Below are 16,539 nucleotides of genomic sequence, written 5' to 3' on the forward strand. Positions count from 1 at the left end.
ATCACCTAATCGCTCGATTGCAGTATGTGAGTGGGGGACAGTGGCCGGTAGACCTGTAAAATGTGGTTGTTAATAAGCCAAAGACGTGTAGATTCTTATCGTCAAGATACATCTTTGATCCTGGATCCGCGGAAAGCGATCTTATCCCAGCTTAGGTAACCTTACGTGACGGAGTTGCACGGAAAATGAAGGATCCCTAGGGATTAAAAATGGCGGGATGGGTGTCGTGAAGAAGCCCACTGTCAACGCCACTTGCAACGAGCAGTCAGGCAGTCTAGAAAGAGGCTAACTGTGAGCGCTTGCGCTGAGCGGCCAGGCAGTCTATAATCCATGGCGGTGGTGAAGAAACATCCCCGGTATTGGCCAATTTATACACAGAAGTCACCCTGGATAAAATAAGGGAAGGAAAGATTCGGCGCTTTCTGACTCAAACCAGTTCAATCACAAACGCCGGGGAAGGTGATTGAGACGCTCAGAGAGCCAGTTCAGCTGGTGGGAAGCTCCTGCTCTCCCACAGACGGCGTGTTTGGTCTTGTTATTAATTTCGGTCTCCACCGTTGTGATATTGATCAATATGTGATTAGACAAGCGCGGCATGTTTCGGTAACACGCCATTTCCACTCCAGTGTGGCGTAGGGGCCGTGTGGAAATGAAGTCGCCTTACGAGAACAGCAACACCTTAGTCATTGGAAGCCTACCGAACAGGCGGGGTGTCGCAAAGCACTGGGCCTTATAGCAAGGGTGGAGGGGGTCCTCTACCGGCTGGGGCATCCAATGCGTCTTCTATATGCCCCGAGGGCTCGTGCACTGAGGACCGATAAGACTTGAGAGGTCTTGTTTAATATGTAAAGTTAAATACGAGCTCCAATCATTGATCTCACACTTTTGTGTCGCATCTTAGTCCCATTACCTGATACCAGCGCAATTCTAGGTATGGGTTGCTGTGTCGGTGGATTGTGGCAGTCGAGTCCTTCATGAAACCGCCAGATCTAGGAGCTAGTTGGTCTGCTGAAAAGATTTTCCCTGGATCCAGGACCAGGGTGGGAGGAAGGATGCCGGTCACCGCGGGGATGGTGCTATGCCTGCATGAAGGACTCCCGCTCCGAGAAATGTAAGCTTATTCGCGAGGCGACACGAAATGTTCACCTTCCTGGACTCCTTCATAGCGCTTATACTACCCCTCCCACGCCGCATCACAACTGAAACCAATGATCCAACTAACCAGAGTAGTTGCAGGGGGATTTCAACTCAAGAATTCATACAAGAATTAATGATATTTTCAATGAGCACAACTGCAACACCAAGCGTGAGAGTGAACACGCTTGACAAGGCACATTCGAACCAGAAAATGGACTTCCCCCAGAGGTGACATGAATTCACCCGAGAGCAGTAACGCTAATCCCGAGAGCGTCGCTCAAAAGGGGTTCCGATATCGTATGTAGAGATCGACTTATCAGACTTTATTCGTCGCTGCTTTCCCACACTCGGGAAAGCTAGCCTCATGTCTCATCGCATTCCCAGTGGGGCCATTACTAGAGCAAATCCGTCCTGCCTAATGAAGGCTATTTGGCTTTCTTGGCTATCTTGGACGGTCACGAGAAAGGGACGCATCTCGACGTGACCACAAACGTTCATCATTCGTCATCCCGGGAGTGCGGAATTGAAGGGCAGCGACTATCAAGACCTAGGCTGGCCGGAAAGATGCATCCTCGATCATATGATAAGGACCGCCCATGGCAATGGGCAGCCATTTGCCCAAACGCACTCGCGTCGTTGCCCTCCCAGCATTGCACAGGCACCTTGCGTTGATGAGCATGACGAGCATTTCATCAGCTGATACAGAAGTGGTGGGCTGGCCACAGAAACTCAAAGATCGACATCTTGGGCTAGATCCCCAGGACGCGACTTCATATTGAATACTGGAAGAGACAGGAAAAGCCCAGAGGTCGACAAAACGAGTTGGTGCGAAAGAGCCGGATATCGATTCTTCATTTTACATAGTTTGACATGCTGCGGGTGCCGATATCTCGCTGATCGTGTCTAATGCAACTGCTTGGTACCAGCTGTACCTTTGCTTTTGCATCGGCTGGGATATTGCACTGGCAACAGCGGCTGGGCTTTTGAATTCAGATGCCCCCTGATGTAAGTAATCCACCTGATCCCTGGCATCAACATATTAGTAAGAAGGGAGAGGAGAGATAAGGCCTTTGAATTCAAAACAGGGGAACAAACATGCAAAACAAAACTACAGAATCATGATTTGTGTTGACAGGGATTGGAAGGAACACCATTGGGAAATGGGAGAGAGAATGAAGGTGGGAATTACCAAACAAGAAAGCCAGGTTACAACACATGGCAACAACCCTTGATGGGAACCATAACGACTTCGATTCGTGAATCGTTACACGAGCATAAAAGTTCGTGGGGAATCATAATAACAAGCGACGCCGCCCGATCCGATGAAGAATTGGAAAACGTTTGCTAACGTCGTGGAACGACAAAATAACTGGGAGCTATGCAGCGTGAACAAGTGATGAACAGAATGCGCATCAGAACTGAAAGAAAAAAGCAAGAGGAAGTCAATAGCTAACGTTTGTAGATAACATCGTCCTCCTCGGCGTGTTGGAAAGAACTAACCCTAGACTCTCTCTCTCTGCGGAGCGCCATTTGAATTCTTGAGTACTCCCGCGCAATGAGAGCACCTTCAGAGTCCCCAAGTGTCAATCCGCCGAGACTGACATCTACTGTGTCAGATGACGAGACTCCTTCCTCCTCCGGAGACGATGAGGACGATGAAGACTCGGCACCGCGCGATGGAGGTGTCGGGTTATCCCAAATGCGATGATGCTGGATGGGGTTTACTATCTCAGCTGGAGAACGGCCGTACGGCAGATACAGAGGTGAATTCGGGGAGCGTACTATGGATGGGAGGTAAATGAAGTCCATCCTCAACAATCGTCTTTCGAGTTGAATTGTTCACTCACTTCGGTAAAGCGCATCGCGCGAATCTTGGATTGGAGTACGCGCCCTCATGAAGATATTATCTCCAAAGGTTGGCGAAGGAGGCACCTCGTACCTCGGTGAAACGACACTCTCCGGTGTAAGAATCCTGACGCCGGGGGACCTGTCACGAGAGTACGCAGTAGCTGGGGTGGTGGATTCTGCGTGTCTGAACAAACATGTGTCTCCGTGTTTGCAATTACCGGCGAGCCAGAGCTTGCAAGTTACACCTGAAAACGAGGCAGGAACGTCAGGAACCCAAGAACCCCCTACTAAAAGCAACGACCCCCTTACCTCGATACCACTTGATGTGCCGCACCGGGGATTCATGGGAGCTGATTTGGTCGTTGGTAAGCAAGCATGCAACAACACACCCTTATAACAGAATAAGCAAAATTCACTGACAATATGCAAAGTTCGCCTTTTGGGCACATCCCGGTCCTTAGAAGATCGAAGCAGGGTTGTTCTATGCGACCGCAAGCCGTTATTTGATGTGATTAAAACAAGCGCGATCACATCAGCTACTACTCACTTCCGGTAGAAGTTGAGCGTTGATGGGTCGGAGGTTGATCGCCGTCGGAGTGCGATGGAGTTCTTGGAGACAATTCCTCATTGTGGCGGCTGGGTGAGAAGAAACAAGGGATCGCGTTGAGCGGGAATGCGCATAGAGTTTTAAGAGATATCCCCTCGACTTAAGCTGAATGACTGACTAGGTACAATTGTCACCTCTCTCACACTTTCCCGATCGTTTGAACGCGTAACATTGTTGGGCTAAGCGGTAGCGTCATAAATAATGCGATACATAACGTTAGCGAATCGGACGGAAGTTGTGGAAAAATCGCCATACTTTTATAGGAAGGGTGCGCCTTCACACGGGCGCTTAACGGGGCCGTAATTTTCGTCGGGGTCGACGCTGGAGGAGGGGGAGGAGAGCCGACTCTGGTTGTGGTACCATCGCTGGTCACAGAAGCATCCAAAGACACTTCTGAGGGCGACTTCCCTGGCGCCAAGTAAGTGGGGTCATGAATGAACCAGCAATCCTTGCCATAATGGCATATCCCAGCTGCATATCTCTCACAGGGGGCGGCTACAACAAAAGAAGGGAGGGCGCCGGTCCAAAGCAGACCGAAACACGTTGGACATCCAACAAATTGAATGAAATCAGCACACTTACTTTTATAGTTTTTGTTCCCTTTACCATGAGTTTTGGACTTCTCTATGCCCGTTTCACGACTAGCGAACATGCTCTCCGACGACAGATGTCCACTTCACAATAGCGCCTTCAAGTTTGCGGGAGGAAGAACCACCATCCAAGGACCTGAACCTCCCAACGGCGGATGATTATATGCGTAGTTCCGAAAGAATTGAGGGCACAGTCCCGTGAAATGACTCTCCCTATTGGCGCAGTTCAAATACTAAAAAGCGACCTTGTATAGCCTTAGAGATTAGAATTCCAGTACTAGGAATCGATGGCTAGAAGTCTTCAGCGGGAGAATCCATAGAAGAGGGAGCTGGAGTCAGAACAACAAACTACAACAGGAAGCAGCTGGAACGGTGATTCTTGTGGCCCATGCATCCGAGGAGATGCGCAAAATCTGATGGGCACCATGATTCCGTGTGATACGCCATTTTTGGTACGTATCCATATCAAAGCTGGAAGCGCTCGAGGCTTTTCCAGGGTATTGCAAAATATTCAAGGAATACGCACGTGTGGCTTGCTCTGAGAAAGGCTAGAAAGCAATGTGAACGACCAAATCTCTATTGAACTATTCCCTTTGGAGGCCTTCAAAGATTATGTTCTTTAGCCGTTTGGGGAACGTAGGGTCCGCCATCGGCAAAAACTGGTCACGAACTAGTGTTGCTGCCAAGAGCGGGATATGTGCGCGCGGCTGGAGGCACAACCAAAATATTTGGCAAGGCCAATTCCACCTTCACGGCGATCCAAGGAATATGCCCGCACTATCATTTACCTTGGACGCGAGATTCCCTTGCAGGGTCGCCACGTTCAATGAGAAACTTTATGAAAAGGGTATCATCCCTCACAGCGGCTACCCCCGGCGGATTTAAGGGCACTCTATTCTTGGCAATACATGACCTATGAAGTTGAGGACATCAAAAGGCAGTTTCTTCACAGCAACATGGTCAAGTGGATTGCAGGGGATATCTATGCACACGAGCCGTTTGAAATGTTAGGTATGAGTAATGAAAAGCAGTACCACGAATCGGGAAGCTGAGAAGCCCGAGGGTACGTTGTTGTTCTTGCGTCGAGACAAAGGCTGCACGACGCAAGAAAGCTCCGCCGTACGATTTGCGGAGATTAATGCAAAGGTTGTCATTCGCGAACTGCAACACAAGAAGCAGGTTGTTACTTTTTCCGGCATCAAGTAGCCCGCCGCAATGGTCCTGCGGACTATGTAGCAGTGGCTGCTATTGTGGTGTGTTGGATCGGGAACGAATTCTTCGATTCATCTTGATGTGAATACGAGGGCTGCCGTCTATCGGGATCGCCCCTACTACGGCGATCAGGTGCTTGTCCTTCAATTTGACAAAGAGCCATCCAGTCGACCAGGACATTGGGATACACGCTGTGGGAACTCAATCCGACAGTATGTCGGTGTTCGACCCTCCGAAGGTTTACCACGCTATGTTGCCCTACATTCTGAGCGTATCTCTGATGTAGCTCATGAACCGCGACTGAAGAGCCTCCAACATGCTAATACGAGCATGGTAGATAATTGCTTAATAGCAACCTGAAATCAGAATAATGGGAAGAGGAGGTGTCCCCCCAGAAGGAAAACTGCATTCCCTCTGGGATTCGTCAAACCCACCTGTGATTGATCTGCTCCAACCACTATAAAATTCGGTGATACCATGCCGAGCGTCTCTACTCACTAGTTGCTGGACTGGGTCCGTTGCAATGAGCATCTTATATGTATAAGCTTATTCATGGCCTCAGGCTCCGTCCCATGCATACGTACGGTTGTCGCTGATAAACCCTCATGGCTACGCAGCTGCACTGCGAAGGCAGGAGCAAGCCGACCGTTAGGAACTATTAGAGAATCGCCACATTCGACATTGTTAATAAACTCCTGAACATCGAACTCCAATGTTACTCACCGCGAAGAAAGGGGAGGATATACTGTCGTGCCCCATTCTTCATCTGAGAGCTGGGCGCTGATCTTTTCACATACTAAGCCACATCTACATGTGAATTGACAGAAACCTTTCACACGAATCAAGTGCCACACATTGGTAATATCGCAATACCATCAACCTGAACCGTGATGCTATGATCCTGTTGCGGCTTTCCACCAGGCTGTGCTCTCACTCGGAGAAAGGCCCCGAATGGATTGGGAAGGTAACTTGGGGGCTCTCCCGCGGCGGCTGAAATGCGTGGATCTGGACTGATGCCTTGTCCACAGAAAGAAGGAGCGATCCAAGCTAGGACAGCCGGGTGCGCATTGTTTTGTTGGCCATCGAACCAGTCCTTACTCCTGACCTTTCTTCTATTGGAAATATCTTCGAGTTGCATCAGGATCATGGACACTGAATGCCGATATATGACAGCATGAAATCTGTTTGGTTAAGTTGAAACACAGCAGCTGACTTCATTAGAATTGAAGTTCGCTCAGAAAGGGGGAAAACTGTCATAGAGCGTTGCATCATAAGGTTATTCGCTTTAGGGGGTCTGTTAGGAACCGCAATGTCCCTGTCACTGTGTACTGAAGATGAGGGGAGTGCTGAGTACCTACCCCTCAGTCAGCAGTCCAATCCGAAGGCAGGGGGATCGGGCAACAGTCATCAAAGCAGTCCATCACGCTCAGGACGAATACTCACTGAGTTCGCTTCCCATCGAATGGCATTTCTCTCGTGTCGCAATGGCCTTTCTTTCATATCACCTGGGGTCCGAAAACGTATTCACAATCTTGGCGATGGAGTACGACCTATTCCAAAGACGTGATTTCGTTTGATGTCAACCCGCTTCCTTCCACATGGTGGTTACAAGCGCAGTGCGACGGGTGGTTCCAGAAAGATAAGCGTTAATACCTAGATAAGGAGGGGGTTAGCCGGTGCAGTTGTGACCAATCATGTTCAGGACTTACACATTGGCAAGATTCCAGCCATCGAGACCATATTAAAGACTTTGCGAAATGCTCCATCAACGCCCCAATGATTAGCTGCTTTGATCACATTGAACCCAGCTGCCTAAGGCCCACGCTGTTCTTTGTGACAACAGCATCACAAAGTGCTGGACTTAGCAGGTGAACCCAAGCACACCATCATTCAGTAGTCCGAGACGCTCACTAGTATAAAGGATATGGTAGAAGTAAGATCTCTACCCCCTCGCGAACGTACAAAAATGGCGTGGACACCTGCAAGGACATAAGAATGAATAATTCCCAGCATGTTCATCAATGAACATCGGTGGAGAAAATCGCCTATAAATATCAGCATGACGCTGACCGCCATCATGAGAATGCTTGGACCATTTTCGTTCCCGAACACCATCAGTCTTGCGAGCTGGCGATAACAAATAAACATCGCCGACAGAACGAAATAGAATGTATAAGCGCCGTCAAGCTGGAACCGGCGTTGACTACGACAACGACAACTCATGCCCAATCAATAACATCATCCCTAATGACAGCCGATAAACGACTCACAAGCGCCAGGTGGGACAAATGCCCTGACAGAAATAATGAAAAACCTGAACAATTTCATTTGGATGGACGAGGAAGAGAGCATTAGTCCAATGATAGCCGTGAGGTTGATACGTGACCAGGGTTCACCAGGGAAGACGTGCTGAGAGTCCTCTGTACACCCATAGCCGTTGGCCAGAGGATAGTTTCATATCATGAGCGATGGATCGATGGACAAGAACAGCGAGCACGCATATCGCTTTAGCAATACTCGGGCTGTCTGAGGACAGGAGACGAGAGCCAATGTGTTGTCGACTGGGCGTCTGGAGCCCCTGAAAACTCGAAATGCCTAGCGTTGACCTTTCAAAGAAAGGTCAATTCAGGATATTGACTTCGACACAGAATCAGATTCGAACTAGGCGCGCAGTACGATGTAGAAAACGAACAAAAAGTTGACTTCTTTGGTCAGCCACACCAAGGGCGCGCCAGCGACGTCGAGATGTCCCTGTTCTAAGTCGGACGACGCAATTGTAAAGGCCCAGACCAGTATGTGTGAATATTCTCCATGGTCCGGAGAAGGGCCTCGGAAACAACAGCAGACTCCCATGTAAGCGCGAATTTATGCCTATATCCTCTTAATCATGTGAGTATGATTGGAATGGTGGGAGTAATCAGAAGTATGGGCTCGGCAGCGTGCCCACAGCAATTTTGATCGATAGACCATTCCTTCCTGCGCCCCCATGGCCATGTGCCGAAGGTGCTGTGAGCCCGGCCACTCGGATGTGCACACGCAATCCTCGGCCAACTTCAATTCAGCGATTTGAATTTCGTGGCCGGCAAGCTCCTCAGCCCTTTGCCAACACGTCAAAAAGTTTTATTCGCCAGAACTGATGGACGCACCTCATTCGGTCTGGAGAAGGGTGTAACGGCGCATTTAGGCAGGGGCGCATTGTAGGGAATATGAAGCAGAGAAAAGCTAGGCACAAAAGGAACACTGAGGTGACGGCATCATGCATACGTTCTTGACATCATGTCAGAGCGAAGGGAATCGCGGCGTAACTTTTAGTCGGCTGGGTTTGGTGGCTTGCCGCGATTTCCTTTACTTTCTGAAGTCTTAGCGTGGCGTTCCAAGTATGGCAGCCCGCCTCAGCGGTACAGTCGGAGTCCAGATATAAGATAGGAATGAGAAACATAATTAACTAATGTACGCACGGTACTGAAGCGTTCATATTTATATTTTATAATAATATTCTAGTGTTTTCCATGCACAGCGCTTACGTTCATGTGTGGCGTAGTCGTGCGTCTTAAAGCCGGCATCTAGATCAAATGGGTGGTTTGCGTGAGGGGCTTTTGAACGTCGGTGACGGTGGTGTCATCCTTGATTGACTACATTCACACATTACTCATGCATATATCACGCCACAACATGTATTGCCCCTGAGCGGGACACAGCAGACCAGGAACTATGCACAGTGATCCAGAAGACAAGAAGTCCGCTCAACAAGCCCAGATCTGGTATATATCATGGTCGAATACGCGCGTGGCATTGAAAAGAGATGCGGAAAACAAGGGGTACGATGAGACTGAGGCAACAAGCTCGGGGAGCTACCCGCCGACGCTCTTTTAGTCAGTCCGAATCAACAGTTATGAAGCATGACAGGGCGGAAATGTCACAATAGCATCATCCGGCGGAGCCAAGGGATCACGCAACCGCAGAGCATGTACTGCTATCTAGCTGGGAGGGGATCCGACCATGTTGATGGACATCGTATCATCCTGAGTCCCAGACACTCCATCAACTAGCTCCGTAATGTGAATGGCACTGTCCATTCTGTTACGAAGTTAGTTTAGCCCTGCCAGTGGCGTGCTACACCTTGATCATTGTTGAAACCAGTCTTCCGGCGCAGGAGGCAAGCATCGTTCCAGCTATTCGAGGAGGCATCAACGTACAACGAGCACAGCGATATAGAAGCTAGCGACAAGGCTACAAATAGCGAAACCCACAGCTCCAAATGCGAAACACAAAGGGAGACTGGGCGATGAGGGATCCTACTGTTGTGGAAAGTTATCATGCAGAAAATCCGCATGATGGATGTCACGGGAATCGAAAGCGTTCCAAGCCACTCTAAGCACCGTTTAATTTCCAACGGTCCTGTCTGCGCTAGAGCGCTCGCTGCAGTGCGCGTCGCTTGAACCTGCACAGCCATTGACATGACACGACCGAACACAAGCACACACGGTTCTAGTTTGATGCCACACCGGGATTGTAATCCCGCCCTGCCACAACACGTAGAGATTCGAATTGAAGTCAAAACAACACTGAAAGTCGACGTAAACCAAGAAGCCGTAGGTCGCACATTTCAAACGTCCTCTCCATTGTTTACACGACCCCACTGACTCTGAATGTGACCTTCTCTCGGATCGTCCGAATCTTGTGCCACACACATATTCACGTTCCGCCATCGAGTCGACCGAGTATTATTCAGTGGCATTCACGACGACCCCTTGCCAATTCTTGGAAAAAAGGTTGTAAGCAATGCAGACAAGGATCAAAGGAGAATGGAGCGAGAAAATAGACAGCAAAGCAACAACAATGATCGGCCGGCTTTGCTAATGACTGGTCCTTGATCCTGTCAACCTGGCACAACACTCATGTCTCAGAATCCCTGGCTTATTTGCAGACTTTTTTCCATTATACGCCGTTGAATGGACAAGTCATGATACCAATATTATTTATTACCGCTCATACCTATCTCATATCCGCAATTCCTTGGTTACTGGCTTCTCGGCACTTGTTAACTATAAATAATCATCGCTGGTTTCCCCTCCGCTCGGCGCTCGAGCATCGCCGTGGAGAACTGTTACCCAGACGACGGGCACTTCCGCTGGACATGTTCGTTCGTATGCTGATTTATCCGCACTTTCAGTTATCCTAGTCTTGTGCTTGACTTGTCGTTACGCATGTCAGACCTTTCCTTCGCAAGCTCCTCGCCTTGGTTTCTTGTCACACACCGCACCCGCTGCACACATTGGCCTCTGTCCCATCATTTTTATTATCGTATGGATTTCCCGTCAATCTGATTCTTGACCTTTTCTTCTGAGTCGACTGCAACAAAGCCCGGTCGAGCATCTCCTTATCCCCTGTCTTCTCGCCGGCACATTGCCTTTGTTGCTGCTGTTGGTGGACGTGCTTATGACCTTCGGCAAGACACCACTATTGCTCGTTTCTCTCAGGCTCTTGACCCTGTGCGTTTACTTCACTCCGCTCCTGCTTATCGCCTGTTCATATGTTACGCATTACCGTCGTTGTCCCCTTCCGTATTCTCCGTTTGTGTGTTGCGTTAGCTTCTTTTCTTTTCTGTACTTGTTCATCATTTACGATATCGATTCGCGCTCAATTCAGAGACTTCGCACCCCTCAGAGTTTCCTTCTCGCTATATCTGTGCTGAGAGCACCTTCGCCTGCTTTTATGAGCCACGGGACGATGCTTGTCTCTGTTTCAAAGAAGCTGGTTACCTGCCTAGCGAGGGCCCATCACCATATATACAGTGTTTACTATATACGTATCCCTAAGAGAAGATTTGGTGGCGGAACATCATTTGACCCTGATCGGTTTTGCGTCGATCCAGTCATCGACGAACCATCTTAGCGACCGGGGCTTGCTCACACCTGAGAACTCAATCCGGAAATATTGCACTGCGAGAGCCACAAAGGACTGTTCAGCTGATATGGTTTCTTAATCGGTCCCATGCTCCTGCTCACTTGCTGTATGAGCCGGCGTGCGAATGGACAGTTTGACTTCCCTCTCCTATTTTTTCTCCCGCGCTGGCTCGCGCTATCACGGGCCGCCTAGAGGACATCTATGGAGGCACTATCGTCGGGAATGTTCTACGGTGTAAGGATGGCCTTTTCAGGAACGAATGTATGAACAGAGGCATTTACACGCTCGCACGTACAACCGTTTCAGCCTCTTTGGAATTCTCGCAGTATAGGTTTCCCTTTACTACAAACGCTCTACAAACGTTTTCCCTACGACGGTAAATGGATACGGTGTAATTGATCGTTTACACAAGTTTGATAAACCTGAAGGTCGCCAGTGTGACAATTGGTCGGATTACTCTGGTTCGTTCCTTCTCGTAATACGTTTCAAGCGACCAGGGGGTCGGCTCTGATAAGTTTTGACTCATCCTTTGTCGTCTCATTCCAAACGTAAGTCACATCGGTATCCCTAGAGCATACTCGTGTTGTCGCGCCTTTGGTTCTCACTTTCAAAGGTCTGTATGACTGCATGATCGACTGAAATGTTCCGGTGGTGGGACATCCAAAATTATTTCAACCCCCCACGCACAAGATGACGCACATTCTTGATTGAGCCACGAGATTCCCCTTACTCGACGCTTTTCTTAGGGAGTTTTCTTCATTTCAGCTTTCTACAACAATAACATCCCTTCTCGTCCAGTCTTTCTTTGCGTCTCATATTTGGCGCTGTGAGTTCTCCTGAATCTCACTGTTGGTCACCTCGTCGCCAGTGTCTTCCAATATTTATGTCGCCATGCCTGCGGTGCGCTGATTGATACCTCCTCGAATTAGCCGCAATACTTACCCATCAGATAACCACATCAAAACCTCATTATCGCACAGATTGGTCAATTCTCGTCCGGGGCAGAATGTCGTACACCCGTCAACTGAGTTCTGGGTTGCCAGCGGCTATTGGCGTATGAAGTCTCTCATAAGTGGAATTGGTTAGCCAGGACTTGGCTAGCGATACAGGTGCGCGGTCCTCATCTTCTTTGACGCCTTGCCGCACCCGTTCTTTGTGGAACCATGTGATAACATTCGTACTCCGGCTTCAACAAGTGGATCAATGACTCAGGTGTAGCACATCGGGACTAAACAAAACCTTGCAACAGAACAAACAGTGCCATCGACACGATTGTATACTGGATGACAACCACAGGTCGCATCGATCTATTATTGTGATAGGTATTATAAGTATAGCCTACAACAATTTCTCAGTAAAAAGCATTGGCCCAAGACCACCAGTTCAGTTTTCCCACCATAGCTTCACGTTTGCCGCTCTCGTACTCGGGATTGTGAGTTCATTCTCAAGGATTCTTCATAGGACCAGGAGACTTACCGACTGTCTTCAGACCCTCGGTCCTATATATCCTTTATCAATGCTCGCAAAGTAAGGCACAGACAATTTCTCTCTTTCCTCTGGACACTCTCAATGACAGGCTCAGCATCCCTCTTGATGCATTGCCGTCCGCTCAGAGGAAGGCCGTGATGGCCCATAAACACGTCCATGCCATGACGCCGACCTGTAAGTTTATCACGCCTAATTATGGTAGATGAGTGGGAAAACTAACAAATATTACGCTCTAGACGGACTCGGCTAAGAGTTGTGTCGTGAGGAATATTCGTCACGATCAAGCGGTGTGAGTCCACAAGGAGCTCTCCGAAGCCCGTTACTCCGGTCTTCGTGATTGTACCTTCCCCCGCTCTCAACGTGCCCAGGCCTTGGCGAATGAGACGGGGAACCATTCGTTCTTGTCTTATGTATTATGTTCTGAGACGACGAGTGACCCGTCAACAAGACTTTTGTACCCGACAGTCACGGTGGATTCATGTCTACACATGGGCAGACCGAAAGCCGAAAGGTATGCCCAGACCATCCCTATTCCTTAAGACATCACACGCAACGGTTAAGCGCTCAATCCACAACGACAGGACGATATCACGAGCGAGAGTGGATTGAGACGTCAGAGCTTGGGAGAGGTAGCAGGAGACGAGAGGAGGAAACAGCCACCAGGTAGTGGACGTGCCACTACCGTCCCATCCACCATACCGACACCATGCCCAACTAAAAACAAGAACACTTTGTCATGACTGCACTGCCACGTCTGCTCGAGCCGAGCGAGGAGTAATGATTTGAAATCAACTCTCCCCTCTGCGTCACCTTGTTGTTCCCCCAAGCTTTCTATCATCGGGTGTTAATTTTGGAAACTATAAGGTTAATCCTTTGCTTATTCGAAACGAAGGCCAGACCTTGAACCGCTCGGACACCAAATTCAAATTAGAATCAACATGTGGGAAAAGCTTTGCCTGCAATGGTACCTTGAATTGCCTATACAGTGCCTTGCGCACACGAGCTGCTTTTCTCTTCGGCAAAAGAACAGCGTCTAGCTATCCGAGGCTCTGAACACCTAGAAATTTCATCAGGACAAGTATTATGGCTCTGATCAACGAGGTTGTCTTAGTGCCTCTACTCTCCAAGTTTGGCATCCGTCCTGCGGATCCCACATTCGGTCGGTATCTACTTCATGATACTGAAGAGGAAAAGAAGCATATATCTTCCCATTCGCATATTTCGATTCGTCAGAGGAGGGTGTTTATATCGCCCTCCAATGAGCCTGGTGTCTTTGTGAAGGTCGGGAAGGGTGAGGACGTAGAGCTGAAGGAGCACGAGTTGGCGGATGCGAGGGGGAAAGAATGGATTTTCTACAAGGTCTGGGTTTCTGAGAGCGAGGAAGCGAAGAAAGGAAAGGCGAGAGGGTGTGACCTTGTTGTTTCCCATGGTGAGCTGCTTCGTTCTACGTTGCCCTCTGCGGTTGAAGTGTCGTCGCTGATCAGTTGTGGAACTATGTGGGGACGGGGTTCTGACTCCCAGGGATGTGTGACTATAACGGTATGCGGTTCCTACCGGTTTAATGTGGGCGTTTCAAGCTCACTCCTTTCTGGTGTACAGGGAAATGGTCACCACATGTCTCCTCTTTCCTGGAGATGGGTTTCCGCGTTATTGCGCCTGATCTCGCTGCGGTAAGCAAGCTCATGCTTCTTCTGTGCAGCGGAGTATCCCTTATCCTTCCCGAGAGCAGCACGGTCGATCGACCGGTACTCATGTTTATCTTCCTTCTGCTTTCGATCTTACAGAAGGTCTACACGCTGTGCTCACTGACGTCGCACGTTGGAGTAACCCCCGTAAAACGTTCCTCGCTGGTACCAGCCTAGGTGGATGGACTAGGTATGTGCTCGTTTCTATGCAACGCGCGGGAAGACAAGAAATGCTGAAGTGCGCCTAAGTCTGGCGTATGCATTGTGGGTTCTAGGTACCAGTCTCTATAAATGGCGTAGCGACTAATAGATGGTCGTCTGGTAGGCGTTACCCGAACCCTCCTTCTCGACTGAGCGGCCTGTACTTGATGGCGCCATTAATAGGAGGTACCGCTTTCTTCGTCCCTGAAACTTCGATTTGTGATTCCGGCATACTAACCGTGCTATTCAACCAAACAGTCGCGCCTGAAACTATGCCCCCATATCCAATTTATCTTATTGGAATAGCACTTCGTAGCTTCCTTGGTCGCCTTCCTTTCACTCCAGCTGTGAAGGGAAACGTGAGTGATGATCCGAGGGTTGAGGAGGAGTGTTACGGTAAGTTTATCTCAAAAGTGCTAGGATCGCTAGGCATTGACTCGATGTACTTCCATTCTCAAATCAGCCGATGAACGTTGCTATCACGGCGACTTGCGAATAGCAACAGGTCTCGCGCTTCTTGAAGGCTTGAAATCACTACTTCCTTCTGCTTCGAAAGTTGACTTCCCACTTCATATTTCGCATGGGGCAAAGGACCGAGCGACGGATCATAAACGTTCGGTCGAATTCATTGCTGCGGTCAGAGCAGCTGCCAAAGAACGTGACATATCGGTAGATGTAGACTGTAAGACCTGGGATGGATACGAGCATGTTATGTTGAAGGTGGGAAGGGATGATGAAGATGATGCTAAACGGCAGGCGGTTCTGGCCCACATGAGGGAGTGGCTCTCCGACAGGGTGTAAATGGATTGATTGATGCCTGTTTGACCAAGGAGAAAGCCTGTGCTCTATATAATAATATCCCGAGTCGACTACTGAACCCGGCAAGTCCGAGATAGGGTTGGTATGTTACTGTGATCTGGAACATCAACAAATCAAGTGGAATGAGGGTGATGGCGTGGACGCTTAGGTAATTAGGGGCTGTGGACAGATTTCCAAATATGGCGTTTCCGCGTAGTTTTTGGAAGATGCTCAGGCAAATCCGGGTTCTCTCTGGCATGGAGGCTCGTGGCCAAGCAACGAAGCGAGAATACAACATTTTCCACCTGGCGCCCCGGACTCACCATTTGCTTGAATTGGAAAGAGAGCCACTCTCGTGCTGGTGGTATGAGCACCTTTGAATGCGGTTGAAATTTGATTACTGCGATTTATAACTGGTTGCCCGCGGCTGGTCCCTGGAGCAGCCAGTGGAAAGAGAAGCGATTGATGCTAGGTTTCGACTCCTCAGCTATCAAGATACGATAACACTGCATGCAGAGTTTCCAAATGGATGACAGACATGAGTGCTCCGCTACCCAAATCTTCTGTCACAGCCGAAATCATGGGGCGCACTCTTCTCCGTGTCCTCTATGGAGATGCCCTCATTTCTACGCAAGACCCAGCGATGGGATCGATGCAAACGGCTTACCCTAATGCCCCATTCTTTCAGTCCCTCGCATTGCCCACGTCAACGGTCACGAGTTTTAATTTCTTTCCTGAATCAACATTGCAAAGCCCTGGGATGATGGGTCTTGGGATGAGTTCCCCCAGTATGCTATCTACGCATGCATATGAAGGTCTACTGTACTTTCCAAACCTTGTCCATGCATCGAGGACGCGACACGGTTCGTCCCAGTATTACCTGCTAGCTGGCTCGTCTTTGAATCGGGGAAGCTGCTGGTGAGCTATCATTTCGATTTGCTGGGAGCAATGTCGTATGTTCCCACATGACACGCGCCGTCCTTTTCAGTCACTCCGGTCTTTCACATGGGAGATCGATGGATATCTCAGGCTACATTGGATTTTCGCCCGGTCTCTATGACCGGAA

The 16,539-nt window shown here is 49.2% G+C and overlaps 3 protein-coding genes across 3 annotated transcripts; 1 reads left to right on the forward strand and 2 right to left on the reverse strand.

Annotated features, from left to right (window-relative positions):
• Positions 1-3,630: 3,630 nt before the first annotated feature.
• On the reverse strand, positions 3,631-4,519 carry EI90DRAFT_2549498 (uncharacterized protein). Its single transcript, XM_039053221.1, has 3 exons — positions 4,175-4,519; positions 3,848-4,087; positions 3,631-3,771 (listed from the first exon to the last, which is right to left on the reverse strand). Exons 1-3 carry the CDS (start codon positions 4,242-4,244, stop codon positions 3,710-3,712), a joined length of 372 nt encoding a protein of 123 aa, XP_038920411.1. The 5' UTR covers positions 4,245-4,519; the 3' UTR covers positions 3,631-3,709.
• A 2,377-nt stretch (positions 4,520-6,896) lies between these two features.
• On the reverse strand, positions 6,897-8,018 carry EI90DRAFT_2550959 (uncharacterized protein). Its single transcript, XM_039053222.1, has 5 exons — positions 7,791-8,018; positions 7,665-7,708; positions 7,306-7,612; positions 7,104-7,249; positions 6,897-7,047 (listed from the first exon to the last, which is right to left on the reverse strand). The coding sequence occupies exons 1-4, from the start codon at positions 7,824-7,826 to the stop codon at positions 7,175-7,177; spliced, it is 462 nt and encodes a 153-aa protein (XP_038920412.1). The 5' UTR covers positions 7,827-8,018; the 3' UTR covers positions 6,897-7,047; positions 7,104-7,174.
• A 5,545-nt stretch (positions 8,019-13,563) lies between these two features.
• Positions 13,564-15,739, forward strand: EI90DRAFT_2551174 (Alpha/Beta hydrolase protein). The gene is made up of 8 exons (XM_039053223.1): positions 13,564-14,218; positions 14,311-14,328; positions 14,389-14,459; positions 14,519-14,664; positions 14,724-14,738; positions 14,800-14,861; positions 14,934-15,071; positions 15,139-15,739. Exons 1-8 carry the CDS (start codon positions 13,873-13,875, stop codon positions 15,474-15,476), a joined length of 1,134 nt encoding a protein of 377 aa, XP_038920413.1. The 5' UTR covers positions 13,564-13,872; the 3' UTR covers positions 15,477-15,739.
• The last annotated feature ends 800 nt before the right edge of the window (positions 15,740-16,539 follow it).

Source organism: Cantharellus anzutake (genome assembly GCF_015039405.1).
Source record: "Cantharellus anzutake strain C23 chromosome Unknown EI90scaffold_8, whole genome shotgun sequence".
NCBI classification, from domain to species: domain Eukaryota; kingdom Fungi; phylum Basidiomycota; class Agaricomycetes; order Cantharellales; family Hydnaceae; genus Cantharellus; species Cantharellus anzutake.